Here is a 27026-nt window from a genome sequence, read left to right as displayed (position 1 = left end):
ATGGTCACATGAACTCCCTGTCCCCTCCTTGTCTTCTAGTCTCAGTCAGATTGTGTCTCAGGCTGTATCTAAATTCATGGGCTGCATCCTCCTGAGGATGCATTTGTAGACCGATTACGTCGCAGCGATGCGCCGAAGGCTGTCCAAATTCGTAGACTCCTCCGAATGCAGCCGACAAATGCGTCCTCCGTTTCCCCGAATTTGAAGGATGGGTTGGGTCTGTCCTTCGTGGCCCACCATATCCCAGAATTCGTAGCGCGGCCCAGCCAAACTCCAGTTTCCGGTAATGGCGGCCACTACTAAGTTTTAAAATTACTCTTATTAATCTTTCTGGGTCACAAAATAAACTTTTAACATATTTTCAGGCGAGAAAGTAGCTGTGTAAACATCAAATATCTGCTCGGTTTATCGAGATATCGCATATTTGCAAAAGTGCTTCGACATTTTTGGAGACGTCTGTTACCCACGAGCTCGACAGCTAGCCGCGAGCTCGAGGGTTACTAAAGCTGCAGAGAACGGCACAACTCCCGGCACATAATTTTCAGATCACCGCGGACTTTCGCTACTCAGGTTAAACGTAATATATAAGTCACTTAGACAACCTAAAAATGTCTTTTTTTCTGTGTTTTATTTGTTCGTGAGTCAATCGGTTTGGCTGAGATTAAAGTTATTAGATTAGATAAAATAAAACTTTATTAATCCTCCGGGTGGGTTCCTCCTTGGTTTTTACACAGCTGACTAAACGTAAAACAGAAAACTGATTAAACAGAAGTGAGAGACGGTCGAGAATTTACGCCAGTGTCCTGTTATATTTTAGATAGCAAGGAGCAGATGGCCGAGTTTATTAAACTCCACCGAGACAGCGGTGACGCTAATCAGAAGGCTAGACCGTCCAATAAATGTATAATTAATTACAATATTAATAATTTCTACAAAAAACTAATTTAGCTCTTCTAGATGCAGAAACTTCATCCCACAAGTAAGCACAGCCTGATTGGAAATGCGGCATAGGTAGGGAAAACCAGTCTTGTAGTCGTCCCCATTCAATCTCCAACCAATGATCACCTTCCAGCTGGAACTTACATAAACATAAAGGAAAGGTAAAACTCAATGCATCATGGGAATTCCCGGCAGCCTACGTCTATTGCAGCATAACTAAGGGAGGATTCAGGGTCACCTGGTCCAGCCCTAGCTATATGCTTTAGCAAAAAGGAAAGTTTTAAGCCTAATATTAAAAGTGGAGATGGTGTCTGTCTCCCGAATCCAAACTGGAAGCTGGTTCCACAGAAGAGGGGCCTGAAAACTGAAGGCTCTGCCTCCCATTCTACTTTTAAATACTCTAGGAACAACAAGTAGGCCTGCAGAGCGAGAGCGAAGTGCTCTAACAGGGTGATATGGTACTACAAGGTCATTAAGATAAGATGGGGCCTGATTATTTAAGACCTTGTATGTGAGGAGCAGGATTTTGAATTCAATTCTGGATTTAACAGGAAGCCAATGAAGGGAAGCCAAAACAGGAGAAATATGCTCTCTCTTTCTAGTCCCTGTCAGTACTCTTGCTGCAGCATTTTGGATTAGCTGAAGGCTTTTCAGTGAGTTTTTTGGACATCCTGATAATAATGAATTACAGTAGTCCAGCCTGGAAGTAATAAATGCATGAACTAGTTTTTCAGCGTCACTCTGAGACAGGATATTTCTAATTTTAGAGATGTTGCGCAAATGGAAGAACGCAGTCTTACATATTTGTTTAATATGTGCGTTGAAGGACATGTCCTGGTCAAAAATGACTCCAAGGTTCCTCACAGTGTTACTGGAGGCCAAGGTAATGCCATCCAGAGTAAGAATCTGGTTAGATACCATATTTCTAAGATTTTCAGCGCCGAGTACAATAACCTCAGTTTTATCTGAATTAAGAAGCAGAAAGTTAGCAGCCATCCAAGTCTTTATGTCTTTAAGACATTCCTGCAGTTTAACTAATTGGTGTGTGTTATCTGGGTTCATGGACAGATAGAGCTGGGTGTCATATGCATAGCAGTGAAAATGTATGCTATGTCTTCTAATGATGCTGCCTAGGGGAAGCATGTATAATGTAAACAGAATTGGTCCTAGCACTGAACCCTGTGGAACTCCATAATTAACCTCAGTGTGTGAAGAGGACTCTCCATTTACATGCACAAATTGGAGTCTATTAGATAGATATGATACAAACCACTGCAGTGCAATACCTGTAATACCTACAGCATGTTCTAATCGCTCTAATAGAATATTATGGTCAACAGTATCGAATGCTGCACTAAGGTCAAGAAGGACAAGCACAGAGATGAGTCCACTGTCAGAGGCCATAAGAAGATCATTTGTAACCTTCACTAAAGCTGTTTCTGTGCTGTGATGAACTCTGAAACCTGACTGAAACTCTTCAAATAAACCATTCCTCTGCAGATGATCTGTTAGCTGTTTGACAACTACTCTTTCAAGGATTTTTGATATGAAAGGAAGGTTGGAGATTGGCCTATAATTAGCTAAGACTGCTGGGTCTAGAGATGCTTTTTGAGTAAAGGTAAAGGTAAACTACAGCCAGCTTGAAGGCCTGTGGTCGGCCATGTCTCACACACATCAGCACAGAAACCATGAAGATCTCATGCGTCTGCTCTGAACATCTGAAGCTCTCCACCACATGACTGAGCACAACTCAAGGAGGAGCATTTACTGTCAGCACATGTTTCCATGTCAGCTGCTGTTTACCACCACAGAAGAAGAACAGCTTGTCCACATGCAGCCTCTGTGTCAGATCAATGCAGTGAAGCACACACACTGTTTAGTAAAGTCATGTTGTGGAGCTGTTTCACTGATCAATGACTGAGTCTGAAGGAGGTTTTCTGACTTCTGGAACAAACCTGGAAGTTTCTCTTCAGCTCTCTGTATCAGCTGTTTGTAACTCTCAACTCTTTCAGCTTCTGGAACAAGTTTGTGTGAGCCACAGTCAAGGAGCCACCAGAGGACACCTGCTAACCAACGGCATTATGGGTAGTGTAGTAGGAGACACTCACCTGACATGAAATAGTGCCGGAAATAAAATAAAAGACCTCCAGAAACCCCAAGAACAACCAGGAGAACCAGGAGAGCTGTGGCCCAGGATGGAAATGGTTCTGTGGAGAAACATTAAAAAAATGTGACTTCTGATCTCTGACCTCTGTCCACAATATTGACCTCTGACCTTTATCTAGATTTCCGACCTTTGACCTGCAGCACTACTTTCTGTGTCAGGATGTCCTTGTCCCTGTAGATGGTGCAGATGTATCCTCCACTGTCTTTCACTTTGGGGTGTTTCAGGGTCAGACTGAGGTCTCCAGTTCTCAGCAGGTCTTTGTTCATCTTTGTTCGGTCTCTGTAAACTTCATCCTGAGTCATAAGGTTATCATTTCCATTTGCATACACATGGACCGTCATGAGTCCGAGGTCAGAGCGAGTCCACTCCACTGTGGTGTCCTCAGGCAGGTCAGGTGTTGTTTTGCAGGGCAAGATGACAGAATGTGACCCTTCCCTCACCTTCACCTCCACCTGCTGGTCTGAGAGGACAAGAAACAGCAATATCAACTGTAGCACTAGTAATACTGATGGTAACTGGAGCACAGCTCGATATCTACACTTCATGACCTCTGTGTTAGGATGCCTGGGTCGTTGACCCAGGGTTTTTGAGTTTATTATATTATTTATCATTTCTAGTCTTTGGTTTCTTTGAGTTCTGTCTTATGGGTTATGTCTCTGTCTTCTCTAGTTCCTCTGTCTCCCCTGTCAGCTGTATCCCCTTGTCAAGTTCGCGTCTCTGTGTATCCTTAGTTGCTATATCCCCGTGTCCAGTCAGTCTGCCCTGGTCCCACGTCTCTGTTCCCTCTGTTGCAGTGCCTGCATGTGAGTCTGTGTCTTTAGTTCAGTCTGTTTTATGTTTCCTGTTTTACTTTGAAAGTCCGTGTCTCATGTATATGCGTCTGGTTTTGCTTCCTTTGTCTCGTTAGGCCTGATTTGCCCCAGCTGTGTTTCCCTCCTGTTACCCATTCCCTGATTGCTCCCCCTGTGTATTTAAGCCCTGTGTTTCTCTTTATCTGTGTTGTGGTCTACCCTCATTTATGCTGTGTGTTCTGTCTGCCTGCTCATGTAAGTTTATTTGGATTTTTGTTACGTTTGCCAGCAATAAAAGCTGAGTTTTGAAATACACTTTTGCCTCCGAGCGTCTGCACTTTGGGTCCTCCTTACCACCACTCCTGCCTGCACACAGCCCTAACCTGACACTCTGACTCTGTCCAGAAACCATTAATAAAAATATTCTCTGGGTCTTTTTGTTTCATGTTGAGTGATGTGTAAAAAGCAGCTGGCAGTTATAAATATTTGTACAGACGTGTGTGTGCTTGACCTCCCTGACATGAACTCTCCTCTTACCAGAAGCTGAATGAAAATGATGGAAATTGTTTTTTCGTTTGACCTCTGACCTTTGTATACAGTACTGAATTATGACCAGTAATTACAGCAGTTGCTGGAGTTTTTTGCTGACCTTTGACCTTTAGCTGGATGTCTCTGAGTGGCCGTTCTTGTCTTCCATTGCTGATGGAGCAGGTGTAGTTGCTGCTGTCAGTCTTTGTGGGTTTCCTCAGAGTGAGGCTGAAGTCCTTTGTGATGAAAGCGTAACGATTCATTGATGTGCGTTCTTTGTAATGCTGGTTTTGTCCTCTAAGATCATCTCCTCCTGCTCTTCGTAAGTGTACAGATTTGGGATCGAGATCACTGCGATTCCACATCACTGTGGGATTGTCCTCAGGTACAGGACCTGAGAACAGACAGGGCAGCAGGACAGACCTTTCCCCCTCATTCACCTCCACCACCACAGCCAGAGCATGCTGGGAAACTGGAAGGACAGAAACAGTAACACATATCAAATGAATGTCATGGGTTTGACATAGTGTTGAAATGATGGATTATTAACTAACTAACACTATCTTCAGAGCTGAAGTGAAACTGAGTGATAGGAACAGTGTAAAGTGTCACTGCAGCTGTTTTTTATCTTTCTCCTGGTGAACGCTGCTGCTTCCCTATTTTGGTACACATGGCAACCAGTTTGCTTGCAACCAATGAACCATCCACGTCCATTTTCAGTGGATGGATACAGACAGTATCATGGGAAAATAAATGATCCGTTATAAATGTTTTTCATTGAGTGAAGTGAGACTGAAGGGTCAGAGCTGTCTGAATTCTCTAAATACCAACAAAAGCGTCGTCAGTGCTTTTGTGCTGTACAGTTCACAGCAAAGCAAAAGTGATTCTCTGCTCAGACGACATTTAAAGTGGATCAGCAGGTACATTTTTGAAATGCTTTTCATTCTTGTTGTGCTGAAGCACAGTCAGATTTTTCTACTGTTGACTCTATTTGGTGAACTCTAGTTTTATAAGTGTTCCAGTTTAAAACATATTTTTAACAAAGTTTAAGTGTAATAACTTAAAGCTGTGGAGGCAACATGTGTGGTGCAATAATGTGGGTTCTGCCTCAAAGAACAAAAGAAACCAAAAAAAACACAAAAAATACCAAAAAGACAACACAGCAGTGGTCAAAATGTTAACACTGAAGCTTCACAGAAATCAAAGTCCAGAAACCAGTGCGTGGCATTTTATAGATTGTGTTTTATATATCGTCCATATTAACTATGTTTGTGTTTTCGTTTTTGATTATTTTGACCTGAGGCAAAATCCAGCTGAGAGGGTGGTGCAGCTGAAAGTGAAACTATGAATGACATGTTCAGCATTGTCTTTGTTTAGAGCTGGCTACACACACTAACCGTGACGTCACCTCGAGTGCTGATAAGAGACGGAAAAACCAAAAGTTGGATTCACAGATTTTTTTCTCTTTGTTTTGGGGGTTTAACAGCTTAAATAAATAACTTATTTAATTTACCCCCCACCGGTGTGGGACTGAAACCTTTTTATCTATGTTCATACTTTAAAACTGGATTCAGCGTTTGTTAAATTCTTCAAATATTTCATATTAAACATATTATTATTATTATAATAATAATTATTGCTGTTGTTTTCTTCTATTACATGTGTGAATACTTAATGGCAGCAATGAGTTTAGATTATTGATGTTTGCAGGTAATGTTTGCTGTAACTTTGTTTGGAACAATAAGGGACATTAATAACTGTTTGACTGGTTGAAGTCATTATTCAGAAAAATGCATGTATGTGCGAATAACCATCAACGTGTCTTTTAGACCCCATTCCTACAAAACTGCTCAAAGAAGTCCTGCCATTGATTAATTCTTCGATCTTAAATATGATCAACCTATCTCTAATAATCGGCTATGTACCACAGGCCTTCAAGGTGGCTAGTTAAACCTTTACTCAAAAAGCCATCTCTAGACCCAGCAGTCTTAGCTAATTATAGGCCAATCTCCAACCTTCCTTTCATATCAAAAATCCTTGAAAGAGTAGTTGTCAAACAGCTAACAGATCATCTGCAGAGGAATGGTTTATTTGAAGAGTTTCAGTCAGGTTTCAGAGTTCATCACAGCACAGAAACAGCTTTAGTGAAGGTTACAAATGATCTTCTTATGGCCTCTGACAGTGGACTCATCTCTGTGCTTGTCCTTCTTGACCTTAGTGCAGCATTCGATACTGTTGACCATAATATCCTATTAGAGCGATTAGAACATGCTGTAGGGACATTAATAACTGTTTGACTGGTTGAAGTCATTATTCAGAAAAATGCATTTATGCGCGAATATCTCAAAAACATTGGTCTACAAATAACGGTACAATAGTCATATTCATAACATCATGAATGTCTGTTTATGTGATCCTGTATTCAGACGCAGTGTCAGAGTTAACAGATGTCAGTATCTCAGCTCACAGAGGGATGCCCGACTGTGACTGAGGCTGATACTGCACTCTCTGACCCAGCAGAATTAAATCCTCCAACAGCAAACAAGTAACAAAAGCGATGAAAAATAATAAGGAAGCTGATTTTATGCAAAATAAATCAATACGAGGAGGAATTACGCTGTTATTTAGAATCTATATTCCATATAAAAAATAAATCATCTTTAATTTGTCAGTGTGGACTCTATATAAAAACCATAGAGGCTCTCGCTGTTTGCAGGTTGATGGAGATTCACTGTTTTCCAGAGAACTTTGATCTATAGTCCTGACACTGGTAAGAAGTGGATCACTTCATTTCATTGTGAACTCAGAGTTAAACCTGACAGAACCTCATTAACCCTCTAATCCTGCCTCTCAGGTCCACTCAGACCTGACATAAATCTCTTCATTACATGGTGAACACACAGATGTCCACTGACAATTTACATTTCACATTTTAAGGAACTGTAACAGGATCAACTGTTGAACCATCAGGTCTCCAGCTGCCCGTGTGCACAAAGACTATAATAAAGGTTTAGTTTTAAGTCTGAACCAGTTGAATCTTATCAGTGTCTAATTGTTTCTAATGGGCACAGTTTATTTTGCATATGTATAAATGTTTCTACACTGACGTAGGAAGACTAGAAATGACTCACAAAGCTAATTAAAGCTAATGTGTGAAGAGTTAAAAAGAAATTGAAGTAATAGCTCCTGTTGAAACTGCACAGTACAACACTGTAACCAAACGTGTGAAAGAACTAAGCTTAATGAACAAAGAGCTAAACAGAAGCAAAGAAGAAGAGGTAAACTATGAAAAATTTTGCTGAAGTACGTAGTAGTTATTGAAACTTCCAGCAGTCGTATTGTTTGATCTGAATCAGAATCCAGTGTTTGGTGGAAATCTCCTCCTGCTGCACTTCAACACATTAAAGAGAGAGAGATGAAAGAAAAGCTGATGATGAGAGCAGAGAGAGGAAGGTGTACTTACCGTGCAGGAGGATCACAAACACCACAAACATCTTCATGTTCCTGTCAAACTCAGAGACTCTTTAAAAGCTCTTCAGGACATCAGCTCACAGCAGCTTCACTTTCCTCTGCTGATCATCTACTGACACTCTCACACTGCTCACACTGTCACAGCTCAGAGTTCAGCTTCACACTTTGTTAAAGCACATCTGTGGAATGAAGTCCGACCGGCTACAGATCAGACGTTTGTGAGAACGGAGGCAGTGATTTGCTGGTTCACCTGTGGGGGCGTGGCTAACAGAAAAGTGGATGAACAGGATGGAAACCATGAAAGAATGAACTCCTCCTCTTATCAGATAAGTTTGTTGGTGAAAAGAAAGAGACTTAGTTTCATCATACTTTACTTTTAGCCTATTTAGCAGAAGCTAATGTTCAGAAGAATGTGTTTATGAATATCTGAAACACTGCATGTGTGAAAAGAGAGGGAGAAAACTGTGAGGTCAGATATTTGCTGATCTTTAAAGTTTAAAATCGCCACATTCCCACAGACCAATCAGATACAGGATATGAGGAATTATTCACCAGGTGGCCTTTATGACAGGAGTGGAGTTGGGATTCAGCAGCTCTGAGCCTGATAGTGAGGTGGACAACTCCAACATACCTGATAAGCTGTGGAGTGGGAAAAGGAGTACTACGGTTCACCCTGCCCACATACTACATACATACCGTGGCCCAGTGCTGGATACACAGCCACAGACAGGTTTCTATGTTTTGTCCTGGTTTGGAGACAGCATGCTGTCGTCTGAGCAGAGGAGCCCTGAGGCAATCTCCTCAACACCAAGTTATCCTGCCCATCAATGAGGTCATGTTGCTGTTTCAGGCCTTCATCTGGATTCCTGCTGATTTAAAGTCTCTGTAGGTTCATGTGAAATAAAGATCTGACATGATAACCTGGTGTTATGTGGACTGAACCAACAATCCAGCAGAGGTCAGGTAAGCAGGGCAGTGTGGCAGCCATCACTCCTGAAGTGGACACTAAACAGCTCCGTGTGGACTGTGATGAACCAGTACTCAGAGCGTCTAATGACACAAACAGAAGTCTGCATTATGGATCTGCTGCTTTCACAGGACAACAGCAGAGAGCTGCACAGCAGGATTATTCTGAGGCCACGAGGATCACAGAGGAAAACAGGACATGATGTATGTAAGTATAGCGGAAAAAGCTCAGTGTGGTCATCACCAGGCACCACTGATAATATTCTTGTTATGCAAAGAAAATGACTTCAGTAAAAGCAAATATAACTCTCAATTATTAAACATAAGCTGTTAGTTTTAACTGATGAGGTTACAGTGAATGTAGTGGGATTTATTTATTTTTATTGTCAGCACAAACTGTTTTAATCTGATCAGATTTATCTTGTTAAATCGGTGTAGAGGAGAAAGATGTTTTTGTCTGTGTGCAAACAAATTCACATTTTAATGTGTGAGACAGTTTGTTTCAGCAGCCTCTGAGGCATTTAATGAACCAAAGGACAGAAACAAAGTGTAGACATACATGCCAAAGTTTCTGTCAAACTTTTTAAATTGGTGTCTGTGAAGGTTCTCAGTCATCCAGGTCATCGTAGTCAAAGGAGTTTGCAAAGAAAAGCGTCTGGACTTCTTTAAGTTACTTGAAGACGTTTCACCTTCATCCGAGAAGCTTCTTCAGTTCTAAGGTCAAATGGCGGAGAGTCCCAGATATAAACCTAGTGGGAGTTTCCCCCCACAGAGTGTTTTAAATTGGTCCTAATTTTAATTCTCTGTGACGTTATGAAGTTTAAAAAAGTCTTAAATCAAACTTTCCTGAAGCCCACATTCAGCCTCAAACACATCAGAAACACCACAGAAGAAGAACAACACCGATCAAATGAAACCTTATCAAGTTTTTATTTCACAGTTTATCATTATAAAATTACAAAAATGTAAAAATATCAGATTCGGCCTCATCTGTAGTCCCTGTGCAGATCCAACCAATAAATGAAGAGAAACAGTAAACATGGTCAGTCTGTGGGCCACTCCTGTCTGTGCTGTTGTTGTACCATCTACCAGCCAACATACAAAGAGCTGAAGTGAAACTGAGTGATAGGAGCAGTGTCACTGAAGCCACTATCTGCAGGTTTTTTAGATTTCTCCTGGTGAACGCTGCTGCTTCCCTATTCTGGCACACACGTCATCCAGTCAGATTGCAGCCCATCCACGTCCATTTTCAGTGGGTGGATACAGGCAGTATAATGGGAAAATAAATGATTAATTATAAATGTTTTACACTGAGTGAAGTGAGATTGAAGGGTCAGAGCTGTCTGAATTCTCTAAATACCAGTGAAAGCGTCGTCAGTGCTTTTGTGCTGTACAGTTCACAGCAAAGCAAAAGTGATTCTCTACTCAGACGACATTTAAAGTGGATCAGCAGGTACATTTTTGAAATGCTTTTCATTCTTGTTGTGCTGAAGCACAGTCAGATTTCTCTACTGTTGAGTCTGATTATAAAGAAGTATAACAGGAACGCCTGTCGGACCATCAGGTCTCCAGTTGCCCGTGTCCACAGAGATAGTAGTAAAGATTGTAGTTCAGGAGATTTTCTCTCCGCACATTAAGTTTCTTCAAACAGTTCTTTCTGTAAATGTCACTGAGTAAAAAGTACTTCAACATTTAGATGGAGTGTTGAAGTCTTTGTCACGGTGTAAGCCGTATAGACCCAAAACAGATACAACACGGGCACCAGATGTGTGTGTCAGGTATTTATTAGTGAAAAAGTGAAAAACGGGAATACTCACTGGTGTGGAGTTCAGTTGCTATATACAGGTGGAGTGATTTTTCCAAGTTAGTTTAAAAAAAAATCTCTCTATCGGCATAAAAATGCAAAACATAATCAATAATAAATAAATAATCTCAAGTGCTGTAAATAAAATGAAGATGCTGAGAGTTTCCTCCAGAGTGAGACCTCTGTCACAGTTCAGAGGATCTACGGCAGCAGAGACCTTCATGGACACTAAAAGTCTCAAACACACAACAACAACATCACACTGACTCCACTCTGACATCACTGATCAATAATCAAAGAACACACAGATCAAACTGATTGATCAGCCATCAGAGGAGTCGGATCAATGGAGCTGCTTCTGTTCCTGATGTCCCCTGTTTGATCCTGGACCTGAACTCTCCCTGCAGAGGAGACACAAGACAGTCAGACAGGAACTAAGAAACAAATAAATAAATAAAAACAAACAAACAAACAAACCTTTGACTGTGAGCAATACTGTTTTGTATCTCTTGATCTTCTCTGTTTTGACTACACATCTGTACTCTCCACTGTCTCTCTCTGTGGGCTGTTTCAGGGTCAGACTGAGGTCTCCAGTTTTCAGCAGCTTTTGCTTAATTGCTGTTTGGCCTCTGTAACACTGGTGCTGTTCTTCAGGCAGATCAGAGCCGTTCTGATACACATGGACCATTCTTTCACCACTGATCTTCCACTGCACCTTGGCATCTTCAGGCAGGTTTTCTGTTGTTTTGAAGGGCAGCTGGACAGATCCCGCCCCCTCGTTCACCTCCACCTGACAGACTGAGAGGACAATAAACACAGGACAGACAGATAGCAGGTTCAGAGCTATAGAGAAATCTGTAGGACAATAATGTGTAGACTCTGTTAGAATTTATTTTTAACTTTAAGGCTCATATAGCCCCATTATTGTATTTTATGCAGTGACCTCACAGAATACAGAATAGTTTTGGTTAGACTGTTAGACTTAGACACTAACAGATATGAACAGGGAGAAGGAATTTGAGGTGGATGGTCTGCCTGGATGGTGATGGCACCAGAAAGCATAAAAATTTAAGGTGGACTCTCCTAGAGAAAAACAGGGCTATAAATTCTGCTGTTAGGGAATGCTCTCTTTCCCCCTTCTCTCTCTCTACAAGCCTGACTGGATGACAAGTGATGGTTGCCATGGTGATGCGAGAAGAGATGTCTCCATACAGGGAGATGCTGGAAAGGTGCAGAAGATGAAACATGAGGCTGACATGGCGTCTAAAGGCTTCGTCCAACGTTTTGACCAATCGGGTTAAAACTGTTTTTACCAAATGCAATAAAAGCACTCTATCATCAGGAGCATTATCTTTAGTGGACATGCTGCCAGTGGTAGAATGGAGAAAAACCCATCACTCATCAATTGTCAGCAGAGATGGGCAGTAACGCGTTACTTGTAATGCGTTACTGTAATCCGATTATTTTTTTCAAGTAACGAGTAAAGTAAGGGATTACTATTGCAAAAACGGTAATTAGATTACCGTTACTTTCCCGTAGGAACGCTGCGTTACTGCGTTACTAAAATCGTGATTTTTTTGCGAGAATGTCTCATGACAGTGACGTAAGCGAGTGCGAGCAGCGAGAGCAACAAATATATCGAGTGCGGGAGAGAGTATGAGCGTGCAGCGTTTAAAGCGTGGAAGTACTGACCTTACTTTGAGTTTGATTCCATAAAAAGTGACAAAAACATTAGTGTTCGTTGTGCGTGGGAAGAAAACTTCTTTTTACAGCGAAAAAAACCCCTAAACTTCCAAACAAGCACCGAGTAGCTACGACGTAATGGAAAACTCACAGAGAAACTCGCGGATTCTTCCACTGACCGCTGCACACCTGCACCAGGGTAAACCTCCGCCTACCCCACTCCTGCTTTACAGGTGAAAATAGAGCAAAAGGACCGCTAGTCTTTGACTTTATTTATTTTCTGCTGTGTTTTACTTGCATCTATTTGAAAGACTGAGTGTAAACACACAAAAAAAAAATATTTTATGTGCTGGAATGTGCAGAAAATAGGTTTAAATATTAAACAAATTTCTTCCAGGCAGAGAATGTTGCATATAATTAAATTTTTGATTGATGCATAAAGTTAAAAGATTAAAACTAATAAAACAAGTTTTAAAAAGAGACTTTTCCATTTGATTACATTTTGTATGATGATTATGTAGAAAAAGTAGAATTGGGCTGAAAGATCTATCACTTTATCGCCTATTCAGGTTGTAAATCGTTTTTTTAAAAAGTAACTAAGTAATTAATTACTTTTGAAAATAAGTAATCAGTAAAGTAACGGGATTACTTTTGTGGGGAAGTAATCGGTAATTAGTTACTGATTACTTTTTTCAAGTAACTTGACCAACACTGTTTGTCAGAGAATACAGTGAGGTGCAAAGAATCCCAGAAAAAGAGAAAAAGTATTAGTGGCTACAGCAACATGAGATTTCAGAACAAAACAGAAGAGATAGAAGAAGCAAGAAGAAGAACCACAGTGGATCTGTGGGAATGAGAGTGAATGGGAGATTTTCTGGGACAGTAAAAGGAGGAGAAAACTGATGATTTAGAGATAGAAAGCTCAGAAAGAGAGTACTGTTACTATTGATTTCAAGAGTCAGACGAAGATGAAGAGAAGAGATTTGCCCTATCACAAGAATAATTCACAAGATCTTAGACACAGGTGGAACAAACTTGGAGCTTTCCTCCAAAGGTACAGATGTCACTAAGAATTGCATCGTCTGGCCAGCCTGTGTACATGCCATCTGTCCATCATGACATGGACTAGTTGCTAAACTCCACCTCTGACAATTCAATTCAATTCAATTATATTTATATAGCTCCAAATCACAACAACAATCGCCTTAAAGTGTTTTTTTTTTTTTTTGCTGTACAGAAGATCGTACAATAATAGATACAGAGAAAAACCCATCAATCATATGACCCCCTATGAGCAGCACTTTGGCGACAGTGGGAAGGAAAAACTCCCTTTTAACAGGAAGAAACCTCCGGCAGAACCAGGCTCAGGGAGGGGCGGCCATCTGCTGCAAACGGTTGGGGTGAGAGAAGGAAAACAGTGCGGGACAGCAATTACTTCAGTCAAGTTAGAAATGGACTTTGGCAGCACTTTAGAGCCACCTATCCAGGAACTGAAGATTAGGAGCACTGAGAGGGCTAAACTCCAGTCAATTCAAGAACATCTAAAGAGAGTGGCTAAGTTTGGGAGGCACACACTAGAAGGAGGCCAGATATTTCAGATGAAATAAAAATGCAGGCACCATTGTGAACTAGGACTATCACAGGGGTGCAGGAAAGCCTGGGTGGAGTTGTAGGTCTGGACTCCATGGTAGACAACATATGGAAGCATCACCTCCTAGTGCCTGGGCTGATTTATGTTGTTGTTGTTATTGTTGAAATCTTACAGGTGGCATATGTATGTGTGAATGTTTAAAGTGTGTCTCTGTAGGAATTCATCACATCCTGTATAGGTGGTGTTCTAGAGCCATCTTGAAATGCCCATGTATGAAATCAATAAAATATGTCAACCAGGCCTGAAGCATGTGCAAAATTTCATGTATTTTTGAAGCATGTTAAGGACTGCAAAAAGGCATAAAATAATAAATGGAGCAGATACAACAGGACCTTCACAGTGTTAGTGCTTGGCTCCCAATTATAATGGCTGCAGATGCTGGTGGTAATAGTCTAATTAAATCTCAGCTAACAAAGCCTGGACTTCAGTGTTGGTCCAGTACTCTGTATTTTGTTCAAGAATAATAGAATAAACCATTGTTCACAGCTGATAAGTATCTGGATTTTATTTAATATACTTTTGCAGTGATAATGTGTATTGGTATTTTTAAGTTGTACTTCATCAGATATTCTTCTGTATGGAAACAAGTCCCTGCAAAGTACTGACAACATCTGGTCGTCACAGTTAGGCTCAACTCTTGAGCCAGGGCGATCGTGGCTCAAGAGTTGGGAGTTTGCCTTGTAATCGGAAGGTTGCCGGTTCGAGCCCCGGCTCGGACAGTCTCGGTCGTTGTGTCCTTGGGCAAGACACTTCACCTACCGCCTACTGGTGTTGGCCAGAAGGGCCGATGGCGCGATATGGCTTCTGTCAGTCTGCCCCAGGACAGCTGTGGCTACAACTGTAGCTTGCCTCCACCAGTGTGTGAATGTGAGAGTGAATGGGTGGATGACTGGACGTGTAAAAGCGCTTTGGGGTCCCTAGGCGGGACTAGTAAAAGCGCTATACAAATACAGGCCATTTACCATTTACCATATTGCAAGAAATCAATGCCAAAAATGGACCTTAGATTTTGCGTACATGCTTACACGAGGCTGCACTGACCTCTGACCTTCAGCTCCACCTTTCTGTTCAGCAGAATCTTTCCCTCCCTGCTGAAGAGGATGCAGGTGTAGGTGTTTGTGTCCCAGTCTGTTGGGTATTTCAAGGTCAGACTGAGGTCTCCAGTTTTCAGCAGGTCTTCATTAATCTCTGTTCGGTCTCTGTAAACCTTGTCCTGTTCTTCAAACTGATCAGAGCCGTTCTGATATATGTGGATCTTTCTGTATGAACCGTCTTTCCACTCCACTTTAACGTCTTTGGGCAGGTGAGCTTTGATTTCAACGGGCAGTTGAACAGACTCAATGCCTGAATCCACCTCCACTTTGGGGACTGAGAATAGAACAAAGCAGAAAATGAGCTGAACAGCCAGCAGCAGCAACACTGAGCAGCATTTTCCATTGACTGGATGCGACTCAGACAGTTTCTCTATAACTGCAGGGCTTCCTTCACTGCTGTTAGTCAGATACGGATCAACAGGTTGTGGATAGAAAGCAGATTCCTTCAGCAGAGCATCCATATCACACTTGAAGCATGTCGTTGGGAAAACAATCAGTGGAAATGGGACACTTTGAGCCAATTTGAGCCTCAAACTCTGAACATAGATGGTGCAGAGTTATGAATGGCCCTGATTTTTGTTGGGGTTTTTATCATTTATTTTATGGCTTGCTGTACTAACTTTTTTCAATAAATTAATAAATAAATGCTCTTTAGACTCTAAGCTTTAGGAATGAAGCAGTAATACATTGTCGGAGCCTCCTCTTAGCAGGAATAAACTTTCAATTACATTAAATCTTACAAATTGCTTATTTTAACTCGTTTCTCTTTTAATTGTTTTAAGTAACTGAAAACACCTGAAATGAACTATAAATGCACACCATATTAATTACTTTGAGCCAAATTGATCAATTCATATTTATATATACAGTGGGGCAAAAAAGTATTTAGTCAGCCACCGATTGTGCAAGTTCCCCCACTTAAAATGATGACAGAGGTCAGTAATTTGCACCAGAGGTACACTTCAACTGTGAGAGACAGAATGTGAAAAAAAAATCCATGAATTCACATGGTAGGATTTGTAAAGAATTTATTCGTAAATCAGGGTGGAAAATAAGTATTTGGTCAATAACAAAAATACAACTCAATACTTTGTAACATAACCTTTGTTGGCAATAACAGAGGTCAAACGTTTACTATAGGTCTTTACCAGGTTTGCACACACAGTAGCTGGTATTTTGGCCCATTCCTCCATGCAGATCTTCTCAAGAGCAGTGATGTTTTGGGGCTGTCGCCGAGCAACACGGACTTTCAACTCCCGCCACAGATTTTCTATGGGGTTGAGGTCTGGAGACTGGCTAGGCCACTCCAGGACTTTCAAATGCTTCTTACGGAGCCACTCCTTTGTTGCCCGGGCGGTGTGTTTTGGATCATTGTCATGTTGGAAGACCCAGCCTCGTTTCATCTTCAAAGTTCTCACTGATGGAAGGAGGTTTTGGCTCAAAATCTCACGATACTTGGCCCCATTCATTCTGTCCTTAACACGGATCAGTCGTCCTGTCCCCTTGGCAGAAAAACAGCCCCATAGCATGATGTTTCCACCCCCATGCTTCACAGTAGGTATGGTGTTCTTGGGATGCAACTCAGTATTCTTCTTCCTCCAAACACGACGAGTTGAGTTTATACCAAAAAGTTCTACTTTGGTTTCATCTGACCACATGAAATTCTCCCAATCCTCTGCTGTATCATCCATGTGCTCTCTGGCAAACTTCAGACGGGCCTGGACATGCACTGGCTTCAGCAGCGGAACACGTCTGGCACTGCGGGATTTGATTCCCTGCCGTTGTAGTGTGTTACTGATGGTGACCTTTGTTACTTTGGTCCCAGCTCTCTGCAGGTCATTCACCAGGTCCCCCCGTGTGGTTCTGGGATCTTTGCTCACCGTTCTCATGATCATTTTGACCCCACGGGATGAGATCTTGCGTGGAGCCCCAGATCGAGGGAGATTATCAGTGGTCTTGTATGTCTTCCATTTTCTGATGATTGCTCCCACAGTTGATTTTTTCACACCAAGCTGCTTGCCTATTGTAGATTCACTCTTCCCAGTCTGGTGCAGGTCTACAATTCTTTTCCTGGTGTCCTTCGAAAGCTCTTTGGTCTTGGCCATGGCGGAGTTTGGAGTCTGACTGGTTGAGGCTGTGGACAGGTGTCTTTTATACAGATGATGAGGTCAAACAGGTGCCATTCATACAGGTAACGAGTGGGGGACAGAAAAGCTTCTTACAGAAGACGTTACAGGTCTGTGAGAGCCAGGGATTTTCCTTGTTTGAGGTGACCAAATACTTATTTTCCACCCTGATTTACGAATAAATTCTTTACAAATCCTACCATGTGAATTCATGGATTTTTTTTTCACATCCTGTCTCTCACAGTTGAAGTGTACCTCTGGTGCAAATTACTGACCTCTGTCATCATTTTAAGTGGGGGAACTTGCACAATCGGTGGCTGACTAAATACTTTTTTGCCCCACTGTATATATATATATAAACATTTAAATAAATATAAGCCAACTTATTCCTGATCCAAATGTCTTCATGTCAAGTTTAATATTTTTTCTGTCACACATGTGTACCATCAAACATAATTTAGGAATTCTAGTTAAGAAAAACCAACAAATACACATAAAGAATCAAAGGAAAAAACAACAACCTGTGATTTTGACTTTGAGCAGTACTTTTTTGTATCTATTGATCTTCCCGTAGACTTTACATCTGTATTCTCCACTGTCTCTCACTGTTGGGTATTTCAGGGTCAGACTGAGGTCTCCAGTTTTCAGCAGGTCTTTATTCACCTTCGTCCGGTCTCTGTAAAACTGGTGCTGTTCTTCATGCTGGTCAGAGCCGTTCTTAAACACATGGACCATCCTATCACCACTGACCTTCCACTGCACTTTGGCATCTTCAGGCAGGTTTTCTGTTGTTTTGAAGGGCAACTTGACAGACTCCACCCCCTCCTCCACCTCCACCTGACAGACTGAGACAACAACAAATACAACATGAGCTGTTCAGACAGCAGCTGGCTTTTCAGTGTTGCAGTGAAAACTGAGGGACAGAAGCATATCTGAGTAGAAGGTAACAGGACAGATATCTAGAAAGTCAAAACAAGTTCAAAATGTTAGAGATGATCAGAGTCTGATGGTGCTATTTTTTTCGTGTCTATTTCCTGCTTTACAGTAATTTCTCCTGTCAGTGTGGAGCTTTTGTCTGGGTCTTTTTGTCGTAGATGTAAAATGGATCATTAAATACAAGAACATTTGTATTTCCTAAAAAGATTCAAGATCAAACAGCCTCACTGAAAATTTAATCCAGTCAAATCAAATGAATTCCTTCAAAGTTGATGATGATCTGATAACATCAGATGGACTGTTTCCTCAAAGCAAACTGAATCATTGGCTGGGTTGCTTCCCACTTCCAGACACTCCCCGAGGCCACTGCCCACTGAGAAGTTTATTAACAGTTATTTTTCTGTTTGGATCCACACCACAGACAGAAGTACCATCACTAATGTGATATAAGAATCAAGCACCACCTGAGAACAATTTAATATGCTTAAATGATTTGAGAAATTAAGTGGGCAATGGCGAGAAGGTTAGCACTGTTGCCTGAGTTTGACTCCACCACCTGGCTGGGGCCTGTCTGTGAAGATTTTGCATTTTCTTTTTGGGTCTGCGTGGGTTCTGTCCAGGTACTCTGGCTTCCTCCCGCAGGTCAAAGACATTATTGTTAGGCTAACTTCTAAATTGCCCATAAATGTGAATGTGAATGGTTGTCTGTCTCTCTGTGTTAACAACAGATTGTGACCTGTAACACATTGGCGACCTATCCTGGGTGTATCCACCTCCTGCCCCATGGTAGCTGGGGTAAGCTACAAGCACCCACCTACCTCTGCTCTGAACTAATTAGGCAAAAGAAAATGGATGCAGAAATCAATGTCAAAAATGGCGTTCAGATTTCAAGCACATGCTGACCTTGGACTTTCAGCTCCACTTGTTTCTTCATCAGGATGTTTCCCTCCTTGTAGACGGGCAGGTGTATGTCTTTGTGTCCCAGTCTGTGGGGTATTTCAGGATCAGACTGAGGTCTCCAGTTTTCAGCAGGTCTTTATTCACCTTTGTTCGGTCTCTGTAAACCTTGTCCTGTTCTTCAAGCCGGTCAGAACCGTTCTTATACACATGGACCTTCCTGTTCTCTCTGTCTATCCACTCTGCTTTTACATCTTCAGGCAGATTTCCTGTGGTTGTGAAGGGCAGTTGGACAGACTCACTGTCTAAAACCCCGTTCACCTTAATACCTGACAGCACAACAAAGCAGAAAATTAGCTTTCTTCTTATATAATGTGACACAGGGTTCTTTTTACAAGACTGTAACCTTACAAACAAGTGGGGCCTGTTTCTCTCTTAAGCCCAGAAAATGACAAATGAGTTTGGGATCCTTGTAACATATTTCTAGCCCACCATGGGGTATGTGGCTGTTGGGGCGTGCATTAACAGCACAGCTGTAGAGTGGTGTGGAAACAGTGCCTGTAAAACTGAAGGACCTGTCTTCCATAGGTCATTAACCTTTTTCCTCTTATACAGGAAACTCACACAAGATGCACAGCAGAGATCCGCATGAGCTTGTGAACAGTCGGCACTCCACAGCCAGGCATGTTAAATATACAATTAGAAGTATTTATAGTGTGTGCAAACCAAAACTTGACTCTCATCCTTACTGAAAAGCATTGACAGTGGCAAGGCCCACTACAACAACTACGTACAAATGAAAACTAACTATGCTTTGATCCCTGAGCTTGATCTACAGCACTGACCTCTGACTTTCAGCTTGACTTGTTTCTTTTTCAGGATGTTTCCCTCCCTGCTGTAGACGGTGCAGGTGTAGATGTCAGTGTCCCAGTCTGTGGGGTACTTCAGGGTCAGACTAAGGTCTCCAGTTCTCAGCAGTTTTTCATTCATCTGTGTTCGATCTTTATAATCTTGGTCTTGTTCTTCCAGCTGGTCAAAGCCATTCTGATAAACATGGACCTTCTCATAGTCACTGTCCATCCACTCCACTCTAGCATCTTCGGGCAGGTTAGTCCTGGTTTTGCAGGGTAACAGGACAGTCTCCACCCCTGAAACCACCTCTACTGTGTAAACTGAGAGGACATCAAAAATATGAGCTATACAGAAAAAAGCAGCAACACAATGATTTACATTTAGTAGCTGAAGTGAAATATTTCAAGTCAAAACACATTTTACTAATATAATATATATACACACACATACATACATATATATATGTATGTATGTATGTATGTATGTATGTATGTATGTATGTATGTATGTATGTATGTATATATATATATATATATATATATATATATATATATATATATATATATATATACATACATATATATATACATACACACATATACACACACACACACACACACACACATATATATGGCCCTATGGCACCTGCACTGACCTCTGACACTGAGTTTCACATTTTTTTTTATCAAGATGTCTCCCTTCATACTGTAGACGATGCAGGTGTAGGTGTTTGTGTCTTCATCTGTGGGATATTCAAGAGTCAGACTGAGGTCTCCAGTTTTCAGCAAGTTTGTCTTCATCTTCGTTCGTTCTCTGTAAAACTCGTCCTGTTCTCCAGGCTGATCAGAGCCGTTCTGATATATGTGGATCTTCCTGTTGTCTCTGTTTGTCCACTCCACTTTACAGTCTTTGAGGAATCTGACTATAGCTTTGCAGGGCAGCTGGACAGACTCCACCCCTGAATCCACCACCACCTCGTAATCTGAGATAACAACAAAGAACAACATGATGACATCAGCAGCAGCTGTGATGGTCACATGACCTCCCTGTCCCCTCCTTGTCTTCTAGTCTCAGTCAGATTGTGTCTCAGTTTGTTCCTGATGTGTTCCTGACTCGTTCTTTGGTAACTAGTCTGCAGCGTCCTGTAAAGTGCTGCAGACATGTTGGATGAAGAGCAGAAGAACAGACAGCCTGAGCCTCCACAGTCGGCCATGTCTCACACACATCAGCACAGAAACCATGAAGATCTCATGTGTCTGAACATCTGAAGCTCTCCACCACATGACTGAGCACAACTCAAGGAGGAACATTTACTGTCAGCACGTTTCCATGTCAGCTGCTGTTTACCACCACAGAAGAAGAACAGCTTGTACACATGCAGCCTCTGTGTCAGATCAATGCAGTGAAGCACACACACTGTTTAGTAAAGTCATGTTGTGGAGCTGTTTCACTGATCAATGACTGAGTCTGAAGGAGGTTTTCTGACTTCTGGAACAAACCTGGAAGTTTCTCTTCAGCTCTCTGTATCAGCTGTTTGTAACTCTCAACTCTTTCAGCTTCTGGAACAAGTTTGTGTGAGCCACAGTCAAGGAGCCACCAGAGGACACCTGCTGACCATCGGCATTATGGGTAGTGTAGTAGGAGACACTCACCTGACATGAAATAGTGCCGGAAATGAAATAATAGAACCGCGGAAATAACAAGAAGAACCAGGAGAACCAGGAGAGCTATGGCCCAGGATGGAAATGGTTCTGTGATGAAAAGAAAACGAAAGGTTTTCTGACCTGTGTCCACAACATTGACCTCTCACCTGTAAGTACAGCACTGACCTTTGACCTGCAGCACTACTTTCCATCTGAAGATGTCTTTGTCCCTGTAGATGGTGCAGATGTATCGTCCTGTGTCTCTCTCTGTGGGGTATTTCAGAGTCAGACTGAGGTCTCCAGTTCTCAGTGGGTCTTCATTCATCTTCGTTCGGTCTCTGTAAACTTCATCCTGAGTCATAAGTTGGCCACTTTGGTTTGAATACTCATGGACCACCATGAGTCCGAGGTCAGAGCGAGTCCACTCCACTCTGGTGGCCTCGGGTATGTTAGGTTTTGTTTTGCAGGGCAGGATGACAGACTGTGAGCCTACCTCCACCTTCACCTCCACCTGCTGGTCTGAAAGGACAAGAAAACAACTGTAGAATCAGCTGCACTGACACTGATTGTAAATGGAGCTTGGCTCAGTATCCACATTCCTGATCTTTGATTCTGTTCTGTAAACATTAATAATGTACCAAAACAGTCTTTGGCTCTTTTTGTTTTCTATTGTAACTGGAATTTATGTAATATTGCTACACTCACAAATGGGTGAGGGATCACAATGAATATTACGGGCATTAAATCACCTAAACCTGCTTATCATCACATCACTTGTTCTGACACATCTAAGGAAATGAAATTGTGAATGTTTCAAATTGGCTGATGTGTAAAATATTATAATAATATAAATATTATAATAATAATAATATCATATTTTGAGTGACTGAGCTCAGCTTTTTTGTGTGGCTTCCACAACAGTCCTAGTTTCTGACGTTTCTTACTGCGCTGGTTTCATCAAGACATTTAGAACAATTTAGTTAGCTTCAGCTTTACCTGACCTTTGTCTACAGCACTGACTTCTGACCTATAAGTACAGCAGGTTTTAGGGTTTGACCTTTGATATGCAGTTGGATGCTTCTCAGTCTCCGTTCACTTTCTCCAGCACTGATGGAGCAGGTGTAGTTGCCGGAGTCAGTCTTTGTTGGCCTTCTCAGAGTAAGGCTGAAATCTTTTGTGATGAGAGCATAGGGACTCATTGATGTGCGCCCTTTGTACTGCTGGATCTGCCCATTAAGATCATCTCCTCCTTTTCCTCGTAGGTGGACAGGTTTGGGAACAAGATCATTGAGAGTCCAGATAACTGTGGAGTCCTCAGGTATGAAACCTGAGTACAGGCAGGGCAGAAGGACAGATCTTTCTCCCTCATAAACTTCTACCACAACAGCCAATGTGGTATACTGGGAAACTGAGCGCAAACAGAAAGAAACCAAATTTACTAAAAAACAAGAAATACTAAATGTAATCAGAAACATAAATTCAAAGAACGAACTCTTTGTTATTTACATTTTAAAATGAGTGAACAGGCTGCACCCTGAATAACCTCAGTGCACCGAGAATCAGAATATCATCAGTTCTGTGCAGCAGTGAAGAGAAACACTATTCCTCCAAAACATTCTCTCAGATACTAAGCAGGGCAAGATAACACAAGCCTACACTTACAAAAATGGACTGATTGGATTGGCAAAAACATGCATAATACATGTTTCTCTCTGGAAGCTGAAGAGGCTGAGACAGCTGAAGGATGAAGGATAACTACGTTTTTTAAATTGATTAAAACTGTTTTGTTAGAAAATTAATTATTAAAGAATGAAAATGATAAAAACAGTGAGGAGTCTTGAGCTACAGGAGATGGGTGGGTCTATGGGGCCGTGTCAGGGAAGGCTGGTTGGCACAGCCAAGGCTCGTGTCTCTCTATTTTCAGTACATTCAAGTCATGGAGAAGGAGGAAAAAACAGACGTAGTGCACAGCCGAAGGGTTGCGAAAGTGAGAGAAAGATTATTGAATAAGGATATTAGCAGTGTTTTATTTTTTCAATGTCAAAAACATACGTCATCATTATCCATAGAGTCCAAGCCTCACTTTCTGTCTTCTTTCTTGAATGTTTTTTTGTTGCAAGACAATTTTTCATATTTCTTTTGGAAAGGTTGAGCATTATAATCCTTTTATAATTATAGTATCTATCCATTTCTTTCTCCAGCCTTTTTAGGGAACACCAAGGCGTTCCCAGGCCAGCTGAGAGATATAATCTCTCCACCATGTCCTAGGTCTACCCTGGGGCCTCCTCCCAGTTGGACATGTCTGGAATAGCTTACCCAGGAGATCCCCAGAAGGCATCATAGTTCACCTCAACTGGCTCCTTTTGAAATGGAGAAGCAGCAGCCCCCTTCTGAGCCCGTTGGAAGGCTAAACTCCTCACCCTATCTCTAAGGGAGAGGCCGGCCAGCTACCCTTCGGAGAAAGCTCATCATGAGGACAGTAAATGCCAGTGATTTAGCCAACAAGTGACAGTAAAAATGGCCAAGAAAACACTGGCCAAACAGCTAAGACAATGAACCACAACACACCAGACCATGCAGCCATTACAGGCACAGGTGCAGATGATACAACAAGCAGTCTAAGTATACTAAGCTATAAGTATAGAGAGAGCAGAGGCAGCCAAACCAAACCAGCGTCCATGTCCCCACTGTGCAGAGTGCCGTTTAAAATCTCAAAAACCTTTGTCTACAAAGAATTGTACAAAATGCATATCCAACTAAAACATTATGAATTTCTGTCTGTCGATTTAGAGCTGTGTCAGAGTTAGCAGATATCAGTATCACAGCTCACAGACAAGTTTTTGACTACAACAGCAGCTGGCGTCGCGGTCTCTGACTTTTTTCAGCAGCAACCTCAGCAGAGTTAAATCCTCTGACAGCAACAAGGAACAAAAGAGATGAAAAATTACAGTGATCCTATTTTAATAAAGTAAATCAATAAAAGGAGGAATCCCGTGGTTCTTAAGAATCTATATATTATGTAGAAATGTAGTTTTTCCACTAAGGACTGTGAAAGAACTATAGAGGCTCTCGCTGTTTGCAGACTGATGGAGCTTCAATGTTTCCTAATGAACTTTTTCAGAGAACTGCTTTTTCCAGAACACTTTGAGGTAACTTGACAGAAACTCGCTAAACTAAAATCCTGCCTCTGGTACCAGCCTTTCAGGTCCACTCAGACCTGACATAAATGTCTTCATCACACGGCGAAGAAGTATAACAGCAACGGCTGTCGGACCATTGGGTTTTCCAGCTGCTGTCCAAGGACATATTTTGTGTTCAGGCAGAGTATTAAAGTCTGAATCAGATGCTTCTTATCAGAAGCTAATTGTTTCCAATATACACAGTTTATGTTAACTTTTCTACAAGGATTTCTAGGCAGATTAAAAATAACCGACAAAGGAGAGGTTATTTAGAGGTATTGAAGTAAAAACAGATGATGCAGTCCTATTAAAGAGAATAAGGAAAACCCAAAAGGTTGATTCGGTTCATCTATATGTAGCGTTTTCAGTGGCAGAAGTGAGTCATCACTCATCCAAGTGACTTCTTCAGTTTTGGATTGTGCGTTTCCAGGAATCTATGATTCATTCATAGATCAGTGCAAAAAACACAGGAAGCAAACACACACACAGCAGCTGACTGTAACATGAGCTGATCTGGAAACCACCAAGAAGAATCCAGAGATTTGAAAGTTGCTGCTTTGGATTGTTAGTTTGATCTGAATCAGAATCCAGTGTTTGGTGGAAATCTCCTCCTGCTGCACTTCAACACATTAAAGAGAGAGAGATGAAAGAAAAGCTGATGATGAGAGCAGAGAGAGGAAGGTGTACTTACCGTGCAGGAGGATCACAAACACCACAAACATCTTCATGTTCCTGTCAAACTCAGAGACTCTTTCAAAGCCCTTCAGGACATCAGCTCACAGCAGCTTCACTTTCCTCTGCTGATCATCTACTGACACTCTCACACTGTCACAGCTCAGAGTTCAGCTTCACACTTTGTTAAAGCACATCTGTGGAATGAAGTCCGACCGGCTACAGATCAGACGTTTGTGAGAACGGAGGCAGTGATTTGCTGGTTCACCTGTGGGGGCGTGGCTAACAGAAAAGTGGATGAACAGGATGGAAACCATGAAAGAATGAACTCCTCCTCTTATCAGATAAGTTTGTTGGTGAAAAGAAAGAGACTTAGTTTCATCATAATTTACTTTTAGCCTATTTAGCAGAAGCTAATGTTCAGAAGAATGTATTTATGAATATCTGAAACACTGCATGTGTGAAAAGAGAGGGAGAAAACTGTGAGGTCAGATATTTGCTGATCTTTAAAGTTTAAAATCGACACATTCCCACAGACCAATCAGATACAGGATATGAGGAATTATTCACCAGGTGGCCTTTATGACAGGAGTGGAGTTTGGGCTCCAGCTGCTTCAGCAGCTCTGAGCCTGATACTGAGGTGGACAACTCCAACATACCTGATAACCTGTGGAGTGGGAAAAGGAGTACCACGGTACATTTCACCCTTGATTAAAGGCAAATATAACTCTGGATTATTAAGCATAAGCAGTTAGTTTCTCTTTATTATAAGAGTAACTGATGAATGTAATGAGAGTTATTTATTTTTATAGGCAGCACAAACCGTTTTAATCTGATCCAATTTCTCCTGTTAAATCGGTGTAGAGGAGGAAGATGTTTTTGTCTGTGTGCAAACAACTTCATATGTGTGAGACAGTTTGTTTCTGCAGGCAAAGAGGCGTTTAATGCCCTCAGGACAGAATCAACACGATGACATAGATACCAAAGTTTCCATCTAACTTTTTTAAAATGCCCAAATTTTAATTCTCTGTGAATTATGAAGTTTAAAAAAGTCTTAAATGAAACTTTCCTGAAGCCCACATTCAGCCTCAAACACATCAGGAGCATCAGAAACACCACAGAAGAAGAACAACACTGATCAGATGAAACCTTACAAAGTTTTTATTTCACAGTTTATCATTATAAAAATATAAAATGTAAAAATATCAGACTTGGCCTCATCTATTGTCCCTGTGCAGATCCAACCAATAAACAAAGAGAAACAGTAAACGGCTCATACTGAGTGAAGCTGGTCACAGGTCAGTTTGAGACAAACAACTTTAATACTTTTACACTATGATCGAGTTTATGACTTAAGTGAAGGCACGCTTGTGTTTTTCTTTCATGTAGTAAAATTAATATATTACATGATACAAGATTTTAATCTGAATAATAAATAAACTCAACTGCTGCCAAGAGCATGCAGAAGCACCAGGCGGCAACACAACCATAACGGTGAGGAAGTGTTGGCCAATCAAAAGCCCACAAACAATAACAGGAAGCAGACTGACCTCTAACAAGGAGATAAAGACACACACACCTCTGAAAGTGCGAGACAAAATCTGATTCTTTGTCCTCATGTAAATAC

General features: G+C 41.5%; 3 protein-coding genes across 7 annotated transcripts in view; 1 reads left to right on the top strand and 2 right to left on the bottom strand.

Annotated features, from left to right (window-relative positions):
• The window catches only part of LOC102785377 (butyrophilin-like protein 2), a 51299-nt gene extending 43332 nt beyond the window's left edge, over positions 1-7967 (bottom strand). For all 5 annotated transcript variants that reach the window (XM_087831494.1, XM_087831511.1, XM_087831496.1 and 2 more), the window contains exons 1-4: positions 7889-7967; positions 4547-4897; positions 3234-3566; positions 3048-3146 (exon numbers count right to left, since the gene is read on the bottom strand). In XM_087831494.1, coding sequence (XP_087687620.1) covers positions 3048-3146; positions 3234-3566; positions 4547-4897; positions 7889-7925 — 820 coding nt within the window. In that variant the 5' untranslated portion in view covers positions 7926-7967. The remainder of the gene's footprint in view (positions 1-3047; positions 3147-3233; positions 3567-4546; positions 4898-7888) is intronic.
• LOC102779340 (protein NLRC3-like) overlaps positions 1-27026 on the top strand; it is a 334346-nt gene that overhangs the window by 235687 nt on the left and 71633 nt on the right. The window lies entirely within an intron of this gene.
• On the bottom strand, positions 10976-25490 carry LOC102785094 (uncharacterized). The gene is made up of 10 exons (XM_087831587.1): positions 25419-25490; positions 22606-22956; positions 21735-22067; positions 21558-21656; positions 20561-20887; positions 19899-20225; positions 17742-18065; positions 15042-15368; positions 11144-11464; positions 10976-11067 (listed from the first exon to the last, which is right to left on the bottom strand). Exons 1-10 carry the CDS (start codon positions 25453-25455, stop codon positions 10976-10978), a joined length of 2538 nt encoding a protein of 845 aa, XP_087687713.1. The 5' UTR covers positions 25456-25490.

Source organism: Neolamprologus brichardi, chromosome 3, assembly GCF_056152115.1.
Source record: "Neolamprologus brichardi isolate AB-2024 chromosome 3, ASM5615211v1, whole genome shotgun sequence".
In the NCBI taxonomy this organism is placed as follows: domain Eukaryota; kingdom Metazoa; phylum Chordata; class Actinopteri; order Cichliformes; family Cichlidae; genus Neolamprologus; species Neolamprologus brichardi.
Note: the sequence above shows the minus strand (reverse complement) of the source record. Positions and strands in the feature narration are given on the sequence as shown.

Bases quoted from the DNA above. Each gene is read 5' to 3' on its own strand.
- LOC102785094 (XM_087831587.1), bottom strand. From the start codon at position 25,455: ATGAAGATGTTTGTGGTGTTTGTGATCCTCCTGCACG. The intron at 18,066-19,898 runs GTCAGTGCTGTA...TTGTTGTCTCAG, and splicing joins AGTCAAGCTGAAAGTCAGAG to TCTGTCAGGTGGAGGTGGAG. The intron at 11,068-11,143 runs GTTTGTTTGTTT...TCTCCTCTGCAG, and splicing joins AGTATTGCTCACAGTCAAAG to GGAGAGTTCAGGTCCAGGAT.